This window comes from Dipodomys ordii, unplaced genomic scaffold (genome assembly GCF_000151885.1).
Source record: "Dipodomys ordii isolate 6190 unplaced genomic scaffold, Dord_2.0 Scaffold157, whole genome shotgun sequence".
Classification (NCBI taxonomy): domain Eukaryota; kingdom Metazoa; phylum Chordata; class Mammalia; order Rodentia; family Heteromyidae; genus Dipodomys; species Dipodomys ordii.
Window position 1 is genome coordinate 984,209 of NW_012267373.1, and position 14,292 is coordinate 998,500.

At 38.4% G+C, this 14,292-nt stretch overlaps 1 protein-coding gene across 1 annotated transcript in view; it reads right to left on the bottom strand.

Moving 5' to 3' along the window:
• Slc35f1 (solute carrier family 35, member F1) overlaps positions 1 to 13,930 on the bottom strand; it is a 141,470-nt gene extending 127,540 nt beyond the window's left edge. The window contains exon 1 of the mRNA XM_013032814.1: positions 13,754 to 13,930. Within this exon, the coding sequence (XP_012888268.1) occupies positions 13,754 to 13,925 (172 nt within the window). The 5' untranslated portion in view covers positions 13,926 to 13,930. The remainder of the gene's footprint in view (positions 1 to 13,753) is intronic.
• Positions 13,931 to 14,292: the final 362 nt, after the last annotated feature.

Sequence of the window (14,292 nt, forward strand, 5' to 3'; positions counted from 1 at the left end):
AGGCTAGCACTCTACCACTTGAGCCACAGTGCCACTTCCGGCTTTTTTCTTTTTGCTTATGTGGTGCTGAGGAATCGAACCCAGGGCTTTGAGCATGCAAGACAAGCGCTCTACCACTGAGCCACTTTCCCAGCCCCTCTTTGAAGGTTTTGTAAGTCAATAATTATGAAAATAAGCAACAGGTCTAGCTCTTAGAAGCCCAACAGCTAAAATTTCATTATAGTCAAGTCTAAATAAGGCCAGGGGTAACATCCAGGTATTGTTCTCCAGGAAGACAGCAGAGTTGAAAGTACTGACACAAGACCTCAAGATTCAGATTCCACTTTTCAAAATATAAAGTTTTGGGGTAATGGCCGAGCAGAAGGCAGAGAAAAAGTAAGTGCTTTCACAGTAAAGCTTTGTAAAGAAATAGCACACCTGCAGATATGTAGTCTTGCAATCACAAGGACTCTGTCAGGCTCTTACCTGCAAGCGTGGAGCAGGCAGAGAGGGAGATGGTCCTTACTCCCTTAGGTATTTTCACACCTCCATGCCTGACAGAAGGTAAACTTAAACAATGAATAATGAATGGGGTACTGAGAGACTAAGCACAGAAGTAAAAAAATAAGCAACTGAGGAGACCGAAAGAACTGAATTGGGGGTACTTAGGTTGGAGCCTTCTAGAAGGTTCCAAATGAAGCAATTCTGAGCAGAGCTATAAAACACCTGAGGAGAAAGGTTATCTCCTTACTTTGTGCAACAAATTGACACTCTCAGGCAAGAGTAATTATCCGCATAGGAATGCACTTATCAAATAAATTTTTTCTGAGATATCTAAGTTATTCTGAGGTCAAAACTATACAAATCAGAGATTAGGAACCAATAATTTTCCATATAGTAAATAACCTACTATATTCACAAGTGCAGAGATTTCTACATTGATTTCACTTACATAAGCTATTCCCACACATTTCTTTGTTAAAAGAAGTTGCTAAGTTCTTTCACTTTATTTTTAGAAGTTGAGTTCTTTGCTTGATTCTGAACAATCTTAGTTCCTTTTAGTCTAACAAAAGTTTCAAATCAATCTCTTGCTTCAGCTGTGCTATAACAGTCCTGAGTTTAACACTGCACAGCTGGAAATTCTGACCTCAGCAAACGACATTCACTAAAACCAAAATTTGACACATACTGGTAGGTAAAGCTGCTTTGAGTGTGGTAAGGGTCCAGAATCCCATTGAGAAGCTCCTCCTGCTGAACAATGGCCAAGCAAGACATTCATGATCCATGAAGCGTGGCTTTCCCCTCTTCTCAGCAATGAGGTGATACAAGGGTGCCCGCTTTGCTAGCCTTGTAGCCTCTACTGCTTTCTCTACCCTGAGAACACTTTACAGTTCTCTTTCATTTTGGATTTTTACTTCTTTTCCCTCTCCCATTCTCATTCCATTGTTAAATACAGAAACAGAAGATCTTACTCTGTCAAAAAATGGGAGCAAGCATCAGAAAATACTTTTGATGACCTCATCTAAGGAGAGTTCTTGTTCTTGGAGTAAGACAAGATCTCTGCTTATAGATTTCTTGCTGTAGTAGCCATTCAAATAGCTTTCAAAAGAGACATGCTTTTCATTATTCCTAGTAACTAATGGGGATTTGGGATTTTGCTTCTAAGTAAGTCAATATTAACTTATAGTGAGTAATAGTGAGTCAACAGTAAGTCCCCCTTAAAGGCATCTGATGATTTCTGCTTTTGTAACGATGGGATCTTCCAAAGCATTTATGGCCACTCTCTCAAGAACCTTGCTGAAATTTTGCCGGAGCAGAAATGCCATACTTCCCAGATTTTAGCCAAACCACACTTCTTTTTCTTCCACCAGTCCAGCTGGCATGAGCCTTGGTGAGCAGGCCAAATTTGATTTCCCCAGCTGCTCTGGGTCTGCTTTACTTTCTGTGCATGTTGTGGAATTACAAAAGAAAACATTCGGGAAAGAAGTGTTCTATCTTAGTTACAACACACTTGGATTCATATCCTTCTCTGAGCCTTTTATTGAATAAAGAACAGTATCTTGGAGGGGTTATCTGCAGCTCCGCCTTGAACTGAGTCTGGATTTTCTCTCCTTTGTCTAGATTCTTAATGCTATTCTTGTCTCCATCAAGGAGTGGGAATGTTTTTCTTCCTTCTGCCCATTTGTCTATCAGTTAAGCCTACCAGAGAAGGAAAGGGCTAAAGATAGGAAACAGAAGAAGAGATAGGACACACACACACACACACACACACACACACACACACACACACACACACACACACACGAGTAGAGAGAAGGTGAGAAAGAATTCCTCCCAAAAATCCATGGACCAAATCAAAGCTCTAGAAGTAAATACTCATCACTCTGCTTCAAGCTCTTAGACTTTGTTCTTTCCACAATTTCTTTGGCTGCTTTCTAACCCTTATTTATATGCAGTTATGCCCAAAAGTTGGAGGGTAGTTCCAGTTTCTTCTGAACACTGACTCAGGGAACCTACTTATTTCCATTAGCCTGACTTTCTCAGGTGGAAGCCCCTACTCCCCAAACTGGAGGAGGCAGCTTGGAGCTTGAACAATTTACAATCATATACTATATGATATAACAATTACATCAGTGAATTCTCTTACTGGCCACTGTAATGGTAAGGGAGTATCTGAAAAGTCTCTTTTCTTTTATCCTCCTCTGTATCATACCAGGACCTACTCTGACATCCATAAGAACATAAAGGTTAGGCTATAACTATTGGATTTCAAATTTTTCATGAGATAATTTATTCAAATTAAGGGTTTCTGATGAAAATCAAATCCATGGGAAAAAGAATCAATATCAAGAAAATCTAAGACATATAATGTATATTGTTTTTCACTAAATGCTTTCTCTGTGCTTCACATTGTACTCTGAGACTTGCCATACATCCATTACTTCGTTTAGTTCACATAAAACGAATATAGAAGCTGTGCGCCAGTGGCTCACACCTGTATTCCTAGTTACTCAGGAGGCTGAGATATAAAGATCACAGTTCAAAGGCAGCCCACGCAGGAACACCTGTGAGATTTTTATCTCCAATTAAAAAGCAGCAAAAAATGGTGGTAGAGCACCACTCTTGAGCACAAAAGCTCTGGGACAGCTCCCTGTGTTCAAGCTGTAGGATGGGCACAGACTCCTCTCTCTCTCTCTCTCTCTCTCTCTCTCTCTCTATATATATATATATATATATATACATACATACATACATATGTATGTATGTACATATAAAACAGTTGCTATTACAATCTAGCCTTATGAAATGAAAAGATAAAGTGCATTTATTATGAAAACTTGCTAGGGTGAGTCTTTAAGTTTGATTGACTTATAGAACAAAAAAGATCTTGATATTAACTGTTTAAAATTATATTTTAAATTCAGGGGATTTCAGCAATAAATCTAAAATACAGTCCTTAAAGATGGGGATTGTCCTAGAAATGACTTATTAGGTAGCTAAATCAAAAGGAAGAATAGTAGTACTATTTCTTATAAAGAAGTATTAAATAGCAGAACAAAATAAGTTGGTCAGAAACAACGCACATTCTGAGACTTTCTCTTATTTGAAATTTGGTCCTTTGTGGTTTCCTGATATAAATGGCTGATAAATCTCTGAGGGGCCTCATCACTCCACCTATAACAGAAGACTCTGCTTTGCATGTATCACATCTACACTTTGGTGATGTTATTCTCCTCTGGGTCCACAAAAGTCTCAGCTACGGAAACTAATGCAACCAAATGTTCACAAGACACATTTTCACAAGACACACAGGCAGGGAAGGTTGAGCTAAAGACCATCTCAATGCAATTCTAATCCTGGAATAAAAGCCATTTGTTTCATCTCTCCCCACCAACCCCATCAATTCCCCCCCTTCCGCCCCCCACCGCAGATCTCATGCAGCAGACTGCATGAGTGTCTGCAAGATGCCTGGCTACAGAATATTTGATTTAATGAAAACTTATGGAAAGCAATTCAATTCACTGCAGGGATGGCTTTGTTCCTTCATTATGGTTCTTCTTCTTCTTCTTCTTTTTAATGAGAATGATGATTGTAAGGATAAACTCTATTCCTCTGAATTTTTACACTAATTACATACAAAGCACTATTTTGGCAGAGGGGGACTTATCTGCTTCAGGCAATACAGTTATCATCTTGTAACCACCCTTCAATCTCCCAGATGAACACTGGAGCTGCGTGCCAGGAATGTGTATTGCTCTACACCAGCTCCCAGCATGGGTAGATGAATTCTTAAAGATTTCCTGAATTAACAGTCAACATGGACTCCAGATTTTCAAAAAAGAAAAAAAGAGGAGACAACGCATCTCTGCAAACTTACATGCTATTTAGAAATCAGGAATCAGAAGGGCATTCATTAATGAAACATTTGGCATAAGGAAGGAGGGAGGGACTGATGTATAAAGTGTGTGTGTGTGTGTGCGCGCGCGCGCGTGTGACTGCATGTGTGTGTCTATGAGTGTGTGCTTGTGCAAGTCTGTAGAAGGAGTCATTAAATGGAAAAGATGGTGTTGCATATTCATGTCCATTTCTTTCAATCTGAAAGTCCTTTAGTCTTTAGATACTGAGGGTTCTGTGTAATAGATCAGTTTGTTTGAGACACGTTTTAGCACATACCACAAGATACATACTATTAGATGCTATAAGTTGGATTAACATTGTGGAAAACATAATCAGGTGCAGATCTATCCTGTATGTACTGCATATGTACAGGGTGTGTATTTGCATATTCTCTTGGAGTAGGTATATTAACAAGAATCTGTATTCATTCTGTAGTCTGATCAAATGCCACAATGAAAAAAGACACTTCCAGTGGTACTTCCTTTACTGGAATCTATTCCCTTAAGGTAATCACAGAGGTATAGGAGAAAGTCAATTAATTTTCTTTCTTTTATCTCCCTTTCATCAGCTGCACTAATGACAAATCTACCCCTTTCAAGTAAACAGAGGAGAAATGACATATGTATATATAAAACTATATAACTATAACTATATATATGTATACATATATATATATATATAGTTATGTGAGCTCTACAATAATGCAATTATACAATATAGCCTCCAGGCTATCAACCATGGTCTGTTTTTTTCTTCTTTGTTGTTTTATCCTGGATAACTAAGTGATGTATAAATGCACAATATATAAGCTTTTATGTCTGGTCTGTGCTTAGCATAGTCCTTTTCCCTTTTTATTGTTGAGTAGTATTCCATTGTGTGAAGTTATTTTTTTTAATTCAAGTATGGTGTTCTACTGCATGAACCACACCTCCAGTTACAAGTTACCTTATTCTATTTCTCCTTTTACAAGCCAAAGGATGCTTGGGCCATTGGCAGTTTTAAGGCATGAATTAATCAGTAACGGGCATTTGCATAGACTTCCACACGTAGACATCATTTTTTATTTCTCTTGGAAGAGAGACTTTGTTAGGTCCTAGTACAAATGTATGTTGAACTTTATAAAACAATGCTAGGCTGTGTTCCAAGGTGGTGTTACCATTTCACACAGGTTGCTGTATAGACCAGTGGGTAGCTTTGCTAGCAAATGGATTTTTTTTACATTTTTCAAAATATTTTTTATTGTAAAGATACTGTACAGTGGGGTTACAGTTACATGAGTAAGGTAATGAGTACATTTCCTATCGAGCATTGTTACCCCCTTCTTTGTGTTTCCCCTACCATCCCTTCCCTCCCCAATTCTTCTCTCCCTCAAAGTTGTAAAGTTCGTTTTCAACATAATGCCTTATATGTCTTATTATTACAATGGAACAACCTGTACTCTTATTTAAGTATTTTGTTATTTACCTTCCCCTCCCCAAATTAGAAAGATGTATGTACAAAATGCAGGACACAAATACAGTGACAACAGCGGTTATACCATGGGGGAAGAACATAGAAAAGAAACAAAAAAATCATAGTACATTAAAAATATCTTGGAGTTCATTTTGCTTAACATCATCTTTTTTGGTCATATGTACATAGCTTTTGACATTTTCTTCTTGTCTGGTAAGATTATCCTAGATGTACACTAGTTATTTCAAATAAGGGAAACCATGGGACCTTTGTTTCTTTGGGTCTAGCCTATTTCAGTTAATATGATTTTAGAAAATGGATTCTTGTTTTGATGTTTCTCTACCAATTTCTCAGAGTGATATTGTTTTGTTTTGTTTTTTCAGTCGTGGGGCCTGAACTCTGGGGCTGGGCTCTGTCCCTCAGCTCTTCAACTCCAGGCTAGCACTCTACCACTTGAGCCCACAGCACCACTTCCAGCTTTTTCTGCTTTTGTGGTGCTGAGGAATCGAACCCAGGGCCTCATCCATGCAAGGCAAGTGCTCTATCACTGATCTACCTTCCCAGCCCCTCAGAGTGATATTGTAACCCTCAGCTTAAATCTTGCTCCTCCCACTTTCCTGGATGATATATGCATAATTCCCATGAGCATCTACCAAGGATTAATTTCAGAAATCCCTGAGGTACAATCATTGCATATTATGGGAGCTAAATTCTCTGATCATGCTAAATAAGTAAAATAAATACATAAACAAGTAAACATTACCTGACAAGGAATAGGTATGGAGGTTTGCCAAGTAACTTTCCAGAGGGGAAATATTTTAAGAGATTCTAATGACTATTACCCCACCAGAGTGAGGTAAGTGACAGTAACAGTTCCCCAGGACTCTCGGGAGAGCTGTAATTCCATATTTACATTTTCCAAGTGCTTACTTATTTCTCCAACCACTAATAGTCTTTTCTCTTGCATAATTTAGTCAAGCCTATCCAGAATATGGGAACTGACTGTTTTGGGGGTTCTTTTGGTTTTGTTTTTACTTCTTGGCCAGATGTTTGTTTGTTTGTTTACTGCCTATGATGAACATTAAAAAAAATTCCAAAGAATGCAGGGGCAAAGATTCACAAAGACAGAGTGGAATTTTCAGAACTGTGCAGGGAGATGCTCAGGTGACTCTAGGATCTGAAATGTCATGAAATGCAAGGTACTTCAGTTTCAAGGCTCGTGGTGACTTCTCTGAGAGGCCTGCTTTATTTGGCATGATGTTCTACATCTTTTCTTAATTATGTTAGAATTGTAAAATCTTGCTTATTTGTGCCCTATTAGTACCATTGGAGATTTGTTTCATTATTTTACACTTTAGTTGGTACCTATTGATTATATGAGACAGTTTCATAAGAATATTTCCATGTGTGCATATATGATGTCTTCCAATCAAACTCACCCAATGTCACTCAAGTTTATCCTTTCTGCTTCTTAAAACATGTTGAGGTTTCATTTTTGTTTCATACATGCATATACAGTTCTTTGAGTACATTTACCCTCCTTTATCTTCTTCATTCATTCTGCTCCCTCCCACTGGTATGTATTCTCAACAAAACCTGTTATATATTCCTCTCATTTATTTTATTCAATGTATATTAATTATACAAATGGTTTTTAGCATGATATCTCACTCATATATATCATTTGTAACTTGTTCTCTTCCTTTCTACTCTCCCCTTATCCCTTTCAGAGAATTTCCTTGTGCCATTTTCATGAATAGACAAGATATATTTCATTATTTGCTTTCCAAAATTCTATTCCTCTCTCTCCCTCTCCCCTAAACACTGCTATTGTTCTAATCATATTCTCTCTCTGTGTACACATGAATGTATATGTATACATATAAGAATGTGACATATATGTATACATGTAAGTATACATACCTATGAGAGAGAACATCCACCCTTTGTCTTTTTGAGCCTGGCTTACTTTGTTTAATGGAGGATTTCAATTTCATCCATTTTTCTGAAAATAATTTAATTCCTCTTAATGGCCATATGATACTCCATTATGTATATGCACCTCATGTTATCAGTTGTAGGACATCTAGGTTACTTTATCTGTAGCTTAGCTATTGTTAATAGTGTGTAAGTAAAATGAGTGTGCAAATACCTCTTGTATCCTGACTTGCACTCTTTTGGATATAGGCCTACACATAGTATTACTCGATTATACTTTACTTCAGGAAGTAGTAGATCTCTAAAATGAAAACTATAATCACTGAAGAATCAAAAAAGAAACCAGAAGATAGAAAAAAAAATCTCATGCTCAAGTAGTGGCAAAATCGGTATTGTGAAAATGGCTAGACTACCCAAAACAATCTATATATTCAATACAATTCCCATCAAAACCCTACTAACATTAAGGACCAGTTACCTAATGACATTCTTCACAGAGGTAGAAAATTCAATCTACAGTTCATAGGGAAATATAAATGACCTCAAATAGCCAAAGTGATCCTGGGTAAACAGAATAATGCTGTAGTTATCACAACAGCATTGTACAGGTACAAAAAACAGACACCCAAAGAACTTCCATAGTTCAGAAAATAAGAGCAAAGATGGGCAAATGGGATGGTATCAAAGTCCAGTTTTCCCATAGCACAAGAAAGTCACTAGACTGAAGAGAAAGTCTACAGAATGAGAAAAAAATCTTTGTGGGTTCTGTATCTGACAAGAGATTAACAACCTGCAAGTACATGGATTTCAAAAAACTAAACTACAAAATCCTCAACAGCTCAATTAACAAATATGCAAATGAACAGAACAGACAATTTTTGAGGAGGTACAAATGGCCAATAAATACATGACGGTATACATTCCAGGCCATAAAGGAGAAACAAACAGGAATGGCACAGAGAGTAAATGTCACTTCAATCAAAATGGCCATCATTAAGATGGGCATCACATAAAATAATATTTATGGAAATGAACTTCAGGAAATGGAAACAAGAGGCCTTCCTTTCTCTTTCTTTTCCTTCCTTCCTTCTTTCTTTCTTTCTTTTTCTTTTTTTGTCCTGGGCTTGAACGCTGGGCTTGGGCACTGTCCCAAGCCCAGCTCTTCAGCTCAAGGTGAGTGTTCTACCACTTGAGCCATTGTGCCAATAGAGTCTCACAGACTTTCCTGCCCAGGCTGGCTTTAAACCATGACCCTCATATCTCAGCCTCCTGAGTAGCTAGGATTACAGGTGTGAGCCACCAGCGCCTGGCCATGAGAGGCTTTTATTTCTTTGTTGCTCTTTTTGTCTTCTTTACCTTTTATCCTATTTATCTGTCTGGGGGAGGGGGGAGGTGGTGCAGAAATGATGGAACAAAGAGTGAACAAATTCAGCAATCATACTCACTAGACATTATATAGAAAATGAACTATACCACTTGTGGGAGGAGATGGGAGGGAAAAACTGGGAGAGAGTGAGGGAAGGGGTGAAATGTATTCCTGGGCATTGATGGCTCATGCCTGTAATCTTAGCCACTCAGGAGGCTGAGATTCAAACCCAGCCTGGGCAGGAAAGTTCATGAGCTCTTCTCTCCAATAAACCCTCAGAAAACCAGAAGTGGCACAGTGGCTCAAAGTAGTAGGAAATAGTTCCTCCACATTGTTGGGACAATGGGTCTGTGACAACAGGCCCAGCTGGTGTGTTAAGATGGTCTCTTTACATTTGCCTGGCTGGCCTTAAACTACAGTTCTCATGCACTCTGCCTTCTTAGTATCTGGGATTACAGGCATGTACCATCATGTCCAGGTTGGATTTAATTTTTTTAAAAAGAAGTGTGCTACCCAATTTTTGTGGAATTTCATTAGTGAGCACAAGTTCAAACCTTTACTTTAGACTAGAACATATACTAGAACCTGCTAGTTCTGAGTCTTTTGATCATTGGTCCACTGGGAAAATTCAGTTTATCTTTGAAGTGAAATTTCAGGAAGATTTTTAAAACGTCACCCAACTGTTATTGTATAGCTTCTTGTATTTATCACATTGTGGCCAAATATAATAATGCTATGTGATTAAAAGCTGCGTAGTTAAAAGCATAGAGATTTGTTTAAAAGATTGATCCCTGAATCTACTTTCTTGCCATTATGTTGGCCAAGCATCAAGGTAATATGGGGTCTAAGAGGGCAAATATTATCTGTGCTAAGAGATGTAAGACCAGCATCTTGCTCAGGCCTTACCTGTAGCTCATGAAGAACCCCGGAGAAGGAGAAGAGGTATGGCTTCGGCAGATGCGCTCTTGCCCATACCAGACTCTCCATCCTCATTTCTGTTCACTCCCTCCCAAATCTTGAGGTGGCTGAATTAAAAGATTATTGTGTTTCTAGAACACAGGACTAAATCAGCCTTTACAAAATTAATGTAATTACTACCTTGATTTCCAGACGTTAACTTAATGTCAGCCTATTAAAACTCCAAAGATGAAGCTCAAAACAAATAAACATTCTGCATAAATACCCAAATAAAGACACACTAGCAAATTCAGTAATAATCTGAGGCAATAGTACAAAACTCCAGAGAGGGCATTTTAGAAATAGATCTCACTATCACTGACTGAGATGACAGAATTTTGTAGGCTTTCTTCAGGCTATCTTTCCAAAGAGCTGCCAAATTTCTAACCCCTCCTAGTCTTTTGTCTTTTTCTACTTTTCCCTCTTTCCTGTCTACCCTCTACCTCTCTCCAAACTGTGTATGGTTTCTTCTGGATATGAATGTTATGTCTCATTGGATCTTATAGCTTTATCATGGATGTAAAGGTCAAGAAAAATAAATCACTGCTCCCGTTTCCTTCCCCATACCTGGCGCAGGGCAGGAGGCCCTGCAGGTATACCACCCTTACAGCTCTGCCTACAACCTGCCTTTACCACTTCCTGACCTTTATCCTTGAGTGTGAATTAGGAAGTGGTCTGCGCTAGGAGTGGTGAGCTGTTGCTTGAATTCTTTTCCACCTTTGAAATACAAATGGGCAGAGTTCACAGGCACAGTGGCTGGCACATTGCAAAGGTTTGGTAAATGGTATTATTGTTGTTAACGCTGGGCCTTTTTCTAGTTTCTACTCATAACTGTTGAAATCATTCTTTTTGCTCTTTAGGATTAACTTTTTACATCCTAATGTGATTTCGTCCTTGTGTTATTTCTTCCTTTTTTTTTCTTTTGTCTGTTGTGGGACTTGAACTCAGGGCCTGGGTGCTGTCCCTGAGCCTCTGTGTGCTCAAGTTTGTGCTCAAATTCTTAGAGCTGGTAAACAAATTGCTTAGTCTGGCACGTCTGGTAAATCAGGTGGACTGGATACAGGAGGCCCAGCCTAGATTTCCCCATGTTTTTATACAGATTAACCTGATTCTTCAACTATACTAGAACTTAGATGTTATATGTTCCTTGCAAAGCATAGATGGGAATTAGGAGTGGACAACAGTACAAAATGAACAGTTTAAATCAATGTTTCATTCATTTAAGAAAGTACAAATAGATTGTGTGTGTGTGTGTGTGTGTGTGATGTTTGAGAAAGAGGGAGCAACAGAGAAACACAGGCAGAAAGAGAATACATGGTGTTCAAACACAAAAATGTTTCTAACGGACTAGTAAATAAAAAAAAAGTAGCTGTCCCTGAGCTGCTTTTGCTCAAGGGTTGCACTGTACCACAGTGCTACTTCTAGCTTTTTCTGAGTGGTCTATTAGAGACAAGTGTCACGGACTTTCCTGCCTGGGTTGGCTTCAAACTATGATGCTCAGCTCTCAGCCCTCTGAGTAGTTAGGTTTACACGTGTGAGCCACCAGCACCTGGCTTCCTGTTATTTCTGTAAATTCCTGAAAGGTGAGATGGACAAAAACCCAAGTTACAACTCACCAGCTTATAGTCGGACTCTAAGTGACCAATTTCACATGATTCATTTTTTGGTATTAGAGTGTTGTACAATTGTTGTTAATGTAATCTTAAATTAATCTTATACTTTTTTGTTGTTGTTGTTGGTTGTGGGGCTTGGACTCTGGGCTTGGGCACTATCCCTCAGCTCTTCAGCTCAAGGCGAGCGTTCTACTGCTTGAGCCAAACGCCACTTCCCGTTTTCTAGTGGTTTATTGGAGATAAGAGTCTCATGGACTTTCCTGCCCGGGCTGACTTTGATCATCAGATCTCAGCCTCCTGAGTAGCTAGGATTATAGGCGTGGGCCACCAGTGCCCGGCTTAATCTTATACTTTTTATGTGTTATATTATTTTTTATTATAATCTTTGTAGTAAGTTAATGTCATCTTTATATTGATCCAAGCTCGTTTCAAGTGATTTTTTTACATCCCAGTTTTAGCTTTTATTGATTTAGCCCATCCATCGAGCAATAGCCAAGCTACAGACTCTTGGAGATAAATTTCTAATTATATGCCTCTCCATTTCTTCACTTTTTTGTTTGTTGGTTTTTCATTTTGTGCCCGTCCTGGGGAAGCCACAGTTCCACTTCCAGCTTTCTGGTAGTTAATTGGAATAAGAATATCATGGACTTTCTTGTTTGGGCTGGCTTTGAACCATGATTCTGAGTAGCTATGATTACAAGTGAGAGCCACCAGTGCCCGGCCCTTTCCTCTCTTTTTAACATTCTTTCCTGATTTGAAACACCATTCATGAAACAGAATGTAACTGTTGGAAAATGTACTTATATCATTCAAATTTATTAGTTTCCAACTCACAGTGAGGACATAGAGCTAAATGTCTATAACTTTTGTAGACTGATACTTTCTTCTTTTTTTTTAGGGTTTCAGTGGTTTCTTTTATTAGTATTATAAAGGTGATATGCAGAGGGGTTACAGTTCTACAAGTCAGGTAATGGACACATTTCTTCTTTGGACAGTGCCACCCCTTCCCTCTTTCTCTAGGCACTTTATTCTCAGAGGATTTATGTCTACTGATAGAAAGGTTTGGAAAACAATCACTGATAGCAACATTCTTTGAGAGGCAAATGAAATCTACTTATTCAATACCTAAAACATCTAAAATCGATTCCATCCAAGCTTGGTTATTTTTATTCCCCCAAGATAAAAATTTATATTGACCAATTCTTAATAACTAAGAAGGTTATTCTGCATAGGAAGTCAAATAAGGAAATATAAAAATGGACTGATGAACTGTTCTTTTAAATTGATGTATACAGATACATGCCTGCCCTTATTAGGAAGGTATGTAATTGTCTACAAACTTATTAATGATTCTTTTTGCTAATACTAATGAACTGGATAAAAAGATTAGGGGATATCTTATAGCCAATAGCTTCAATGTGGGGAAAATCATTGGCTTTGATGTGTGTGTGTGGGGGCACACAGATAAAAGTGATTATACCAGACTCAGTGGCACACTCATAAGGATCTGAACCTCACCCCCTAGGAGGGACCTAGTGTATTTTCCATCGCAACTGCTCCTTCCACAGCTTTCTCTTACACTGACTCTTGGAAAACTTGTTTTATTGCTTCAATTGTTTTAAGTTGAAAGTAGTATAACACCTTGCCTGACCGGTTTGGCAACATTCTTTTCTCTCTCCCCCCTGTGATATTATTAGAGCCATTTCCTATGCTTGTACTTTGAGGAGCTCTGCACTAGCATATTCAGGACGGTTAGCATTTTCCAGGTTCTTTATTTAGGCTCATTGAGAGGTAGAAGTACCATCCAAAGGAATTCCAATTGTTTGGACTTATACATTTTGCCTGTATATAATTTCTCACTTCCTGCTGAGTTCACACAACTTATACTTCTTTGTGACTGAATCACTCACTTTGTTTGAAGTATTGCTACAGAAAAATTGTTAGATTTGGGGTCTTGAGTTGTCTTGCTGATGTTCTAAATGATCAAAAGTATTATGCTACATCTTCTTCTGTATGTAAAGCCATTTTTTGGTGTTTGGGGAGAGCTTACCTTGTCTGACAGCTAGGGTAGTGGTATAGACCAAGAAGAGAAGGATGTAGTTGAGGAAACTCTGGAAGACTGGTGTATTGGCATGAAAATCTTCTGACAGGTACTTGCTGGTCAAGCCAATTCCACAAATAAGGAGGGATAACACCTGGCCCAAAGCCACAGAGATTAACATCTCCCTAAGGAATGAAGATAAACATAACAAAGGTCAGCCAGAAAGTCTATTGGAACAATAGCAATTAAAATATAGGGGTTACCCATAGCAAGTATTAGATTCAAAGCAATCCCTTTCAGTCCATTATGGCAATTCCAAGAAAGAGGTGTAATTATTAATGAGGCTTCACAAAGTTGGAAGTCAAGGCTTAAATTGGTTAAGGAATTCGGTAACAGTCACATAACAAGAAAATGGCCAAACTTTGATATTCGAAGAAGGAAATCGTCTCCTAGATACTGCATCCCAAAGAAATGAACACTACTTTGATACCTACCATAGGGTTAACTGATTGTGTAATGATGCTGAGAAACTCAACACTGGGAGTGAC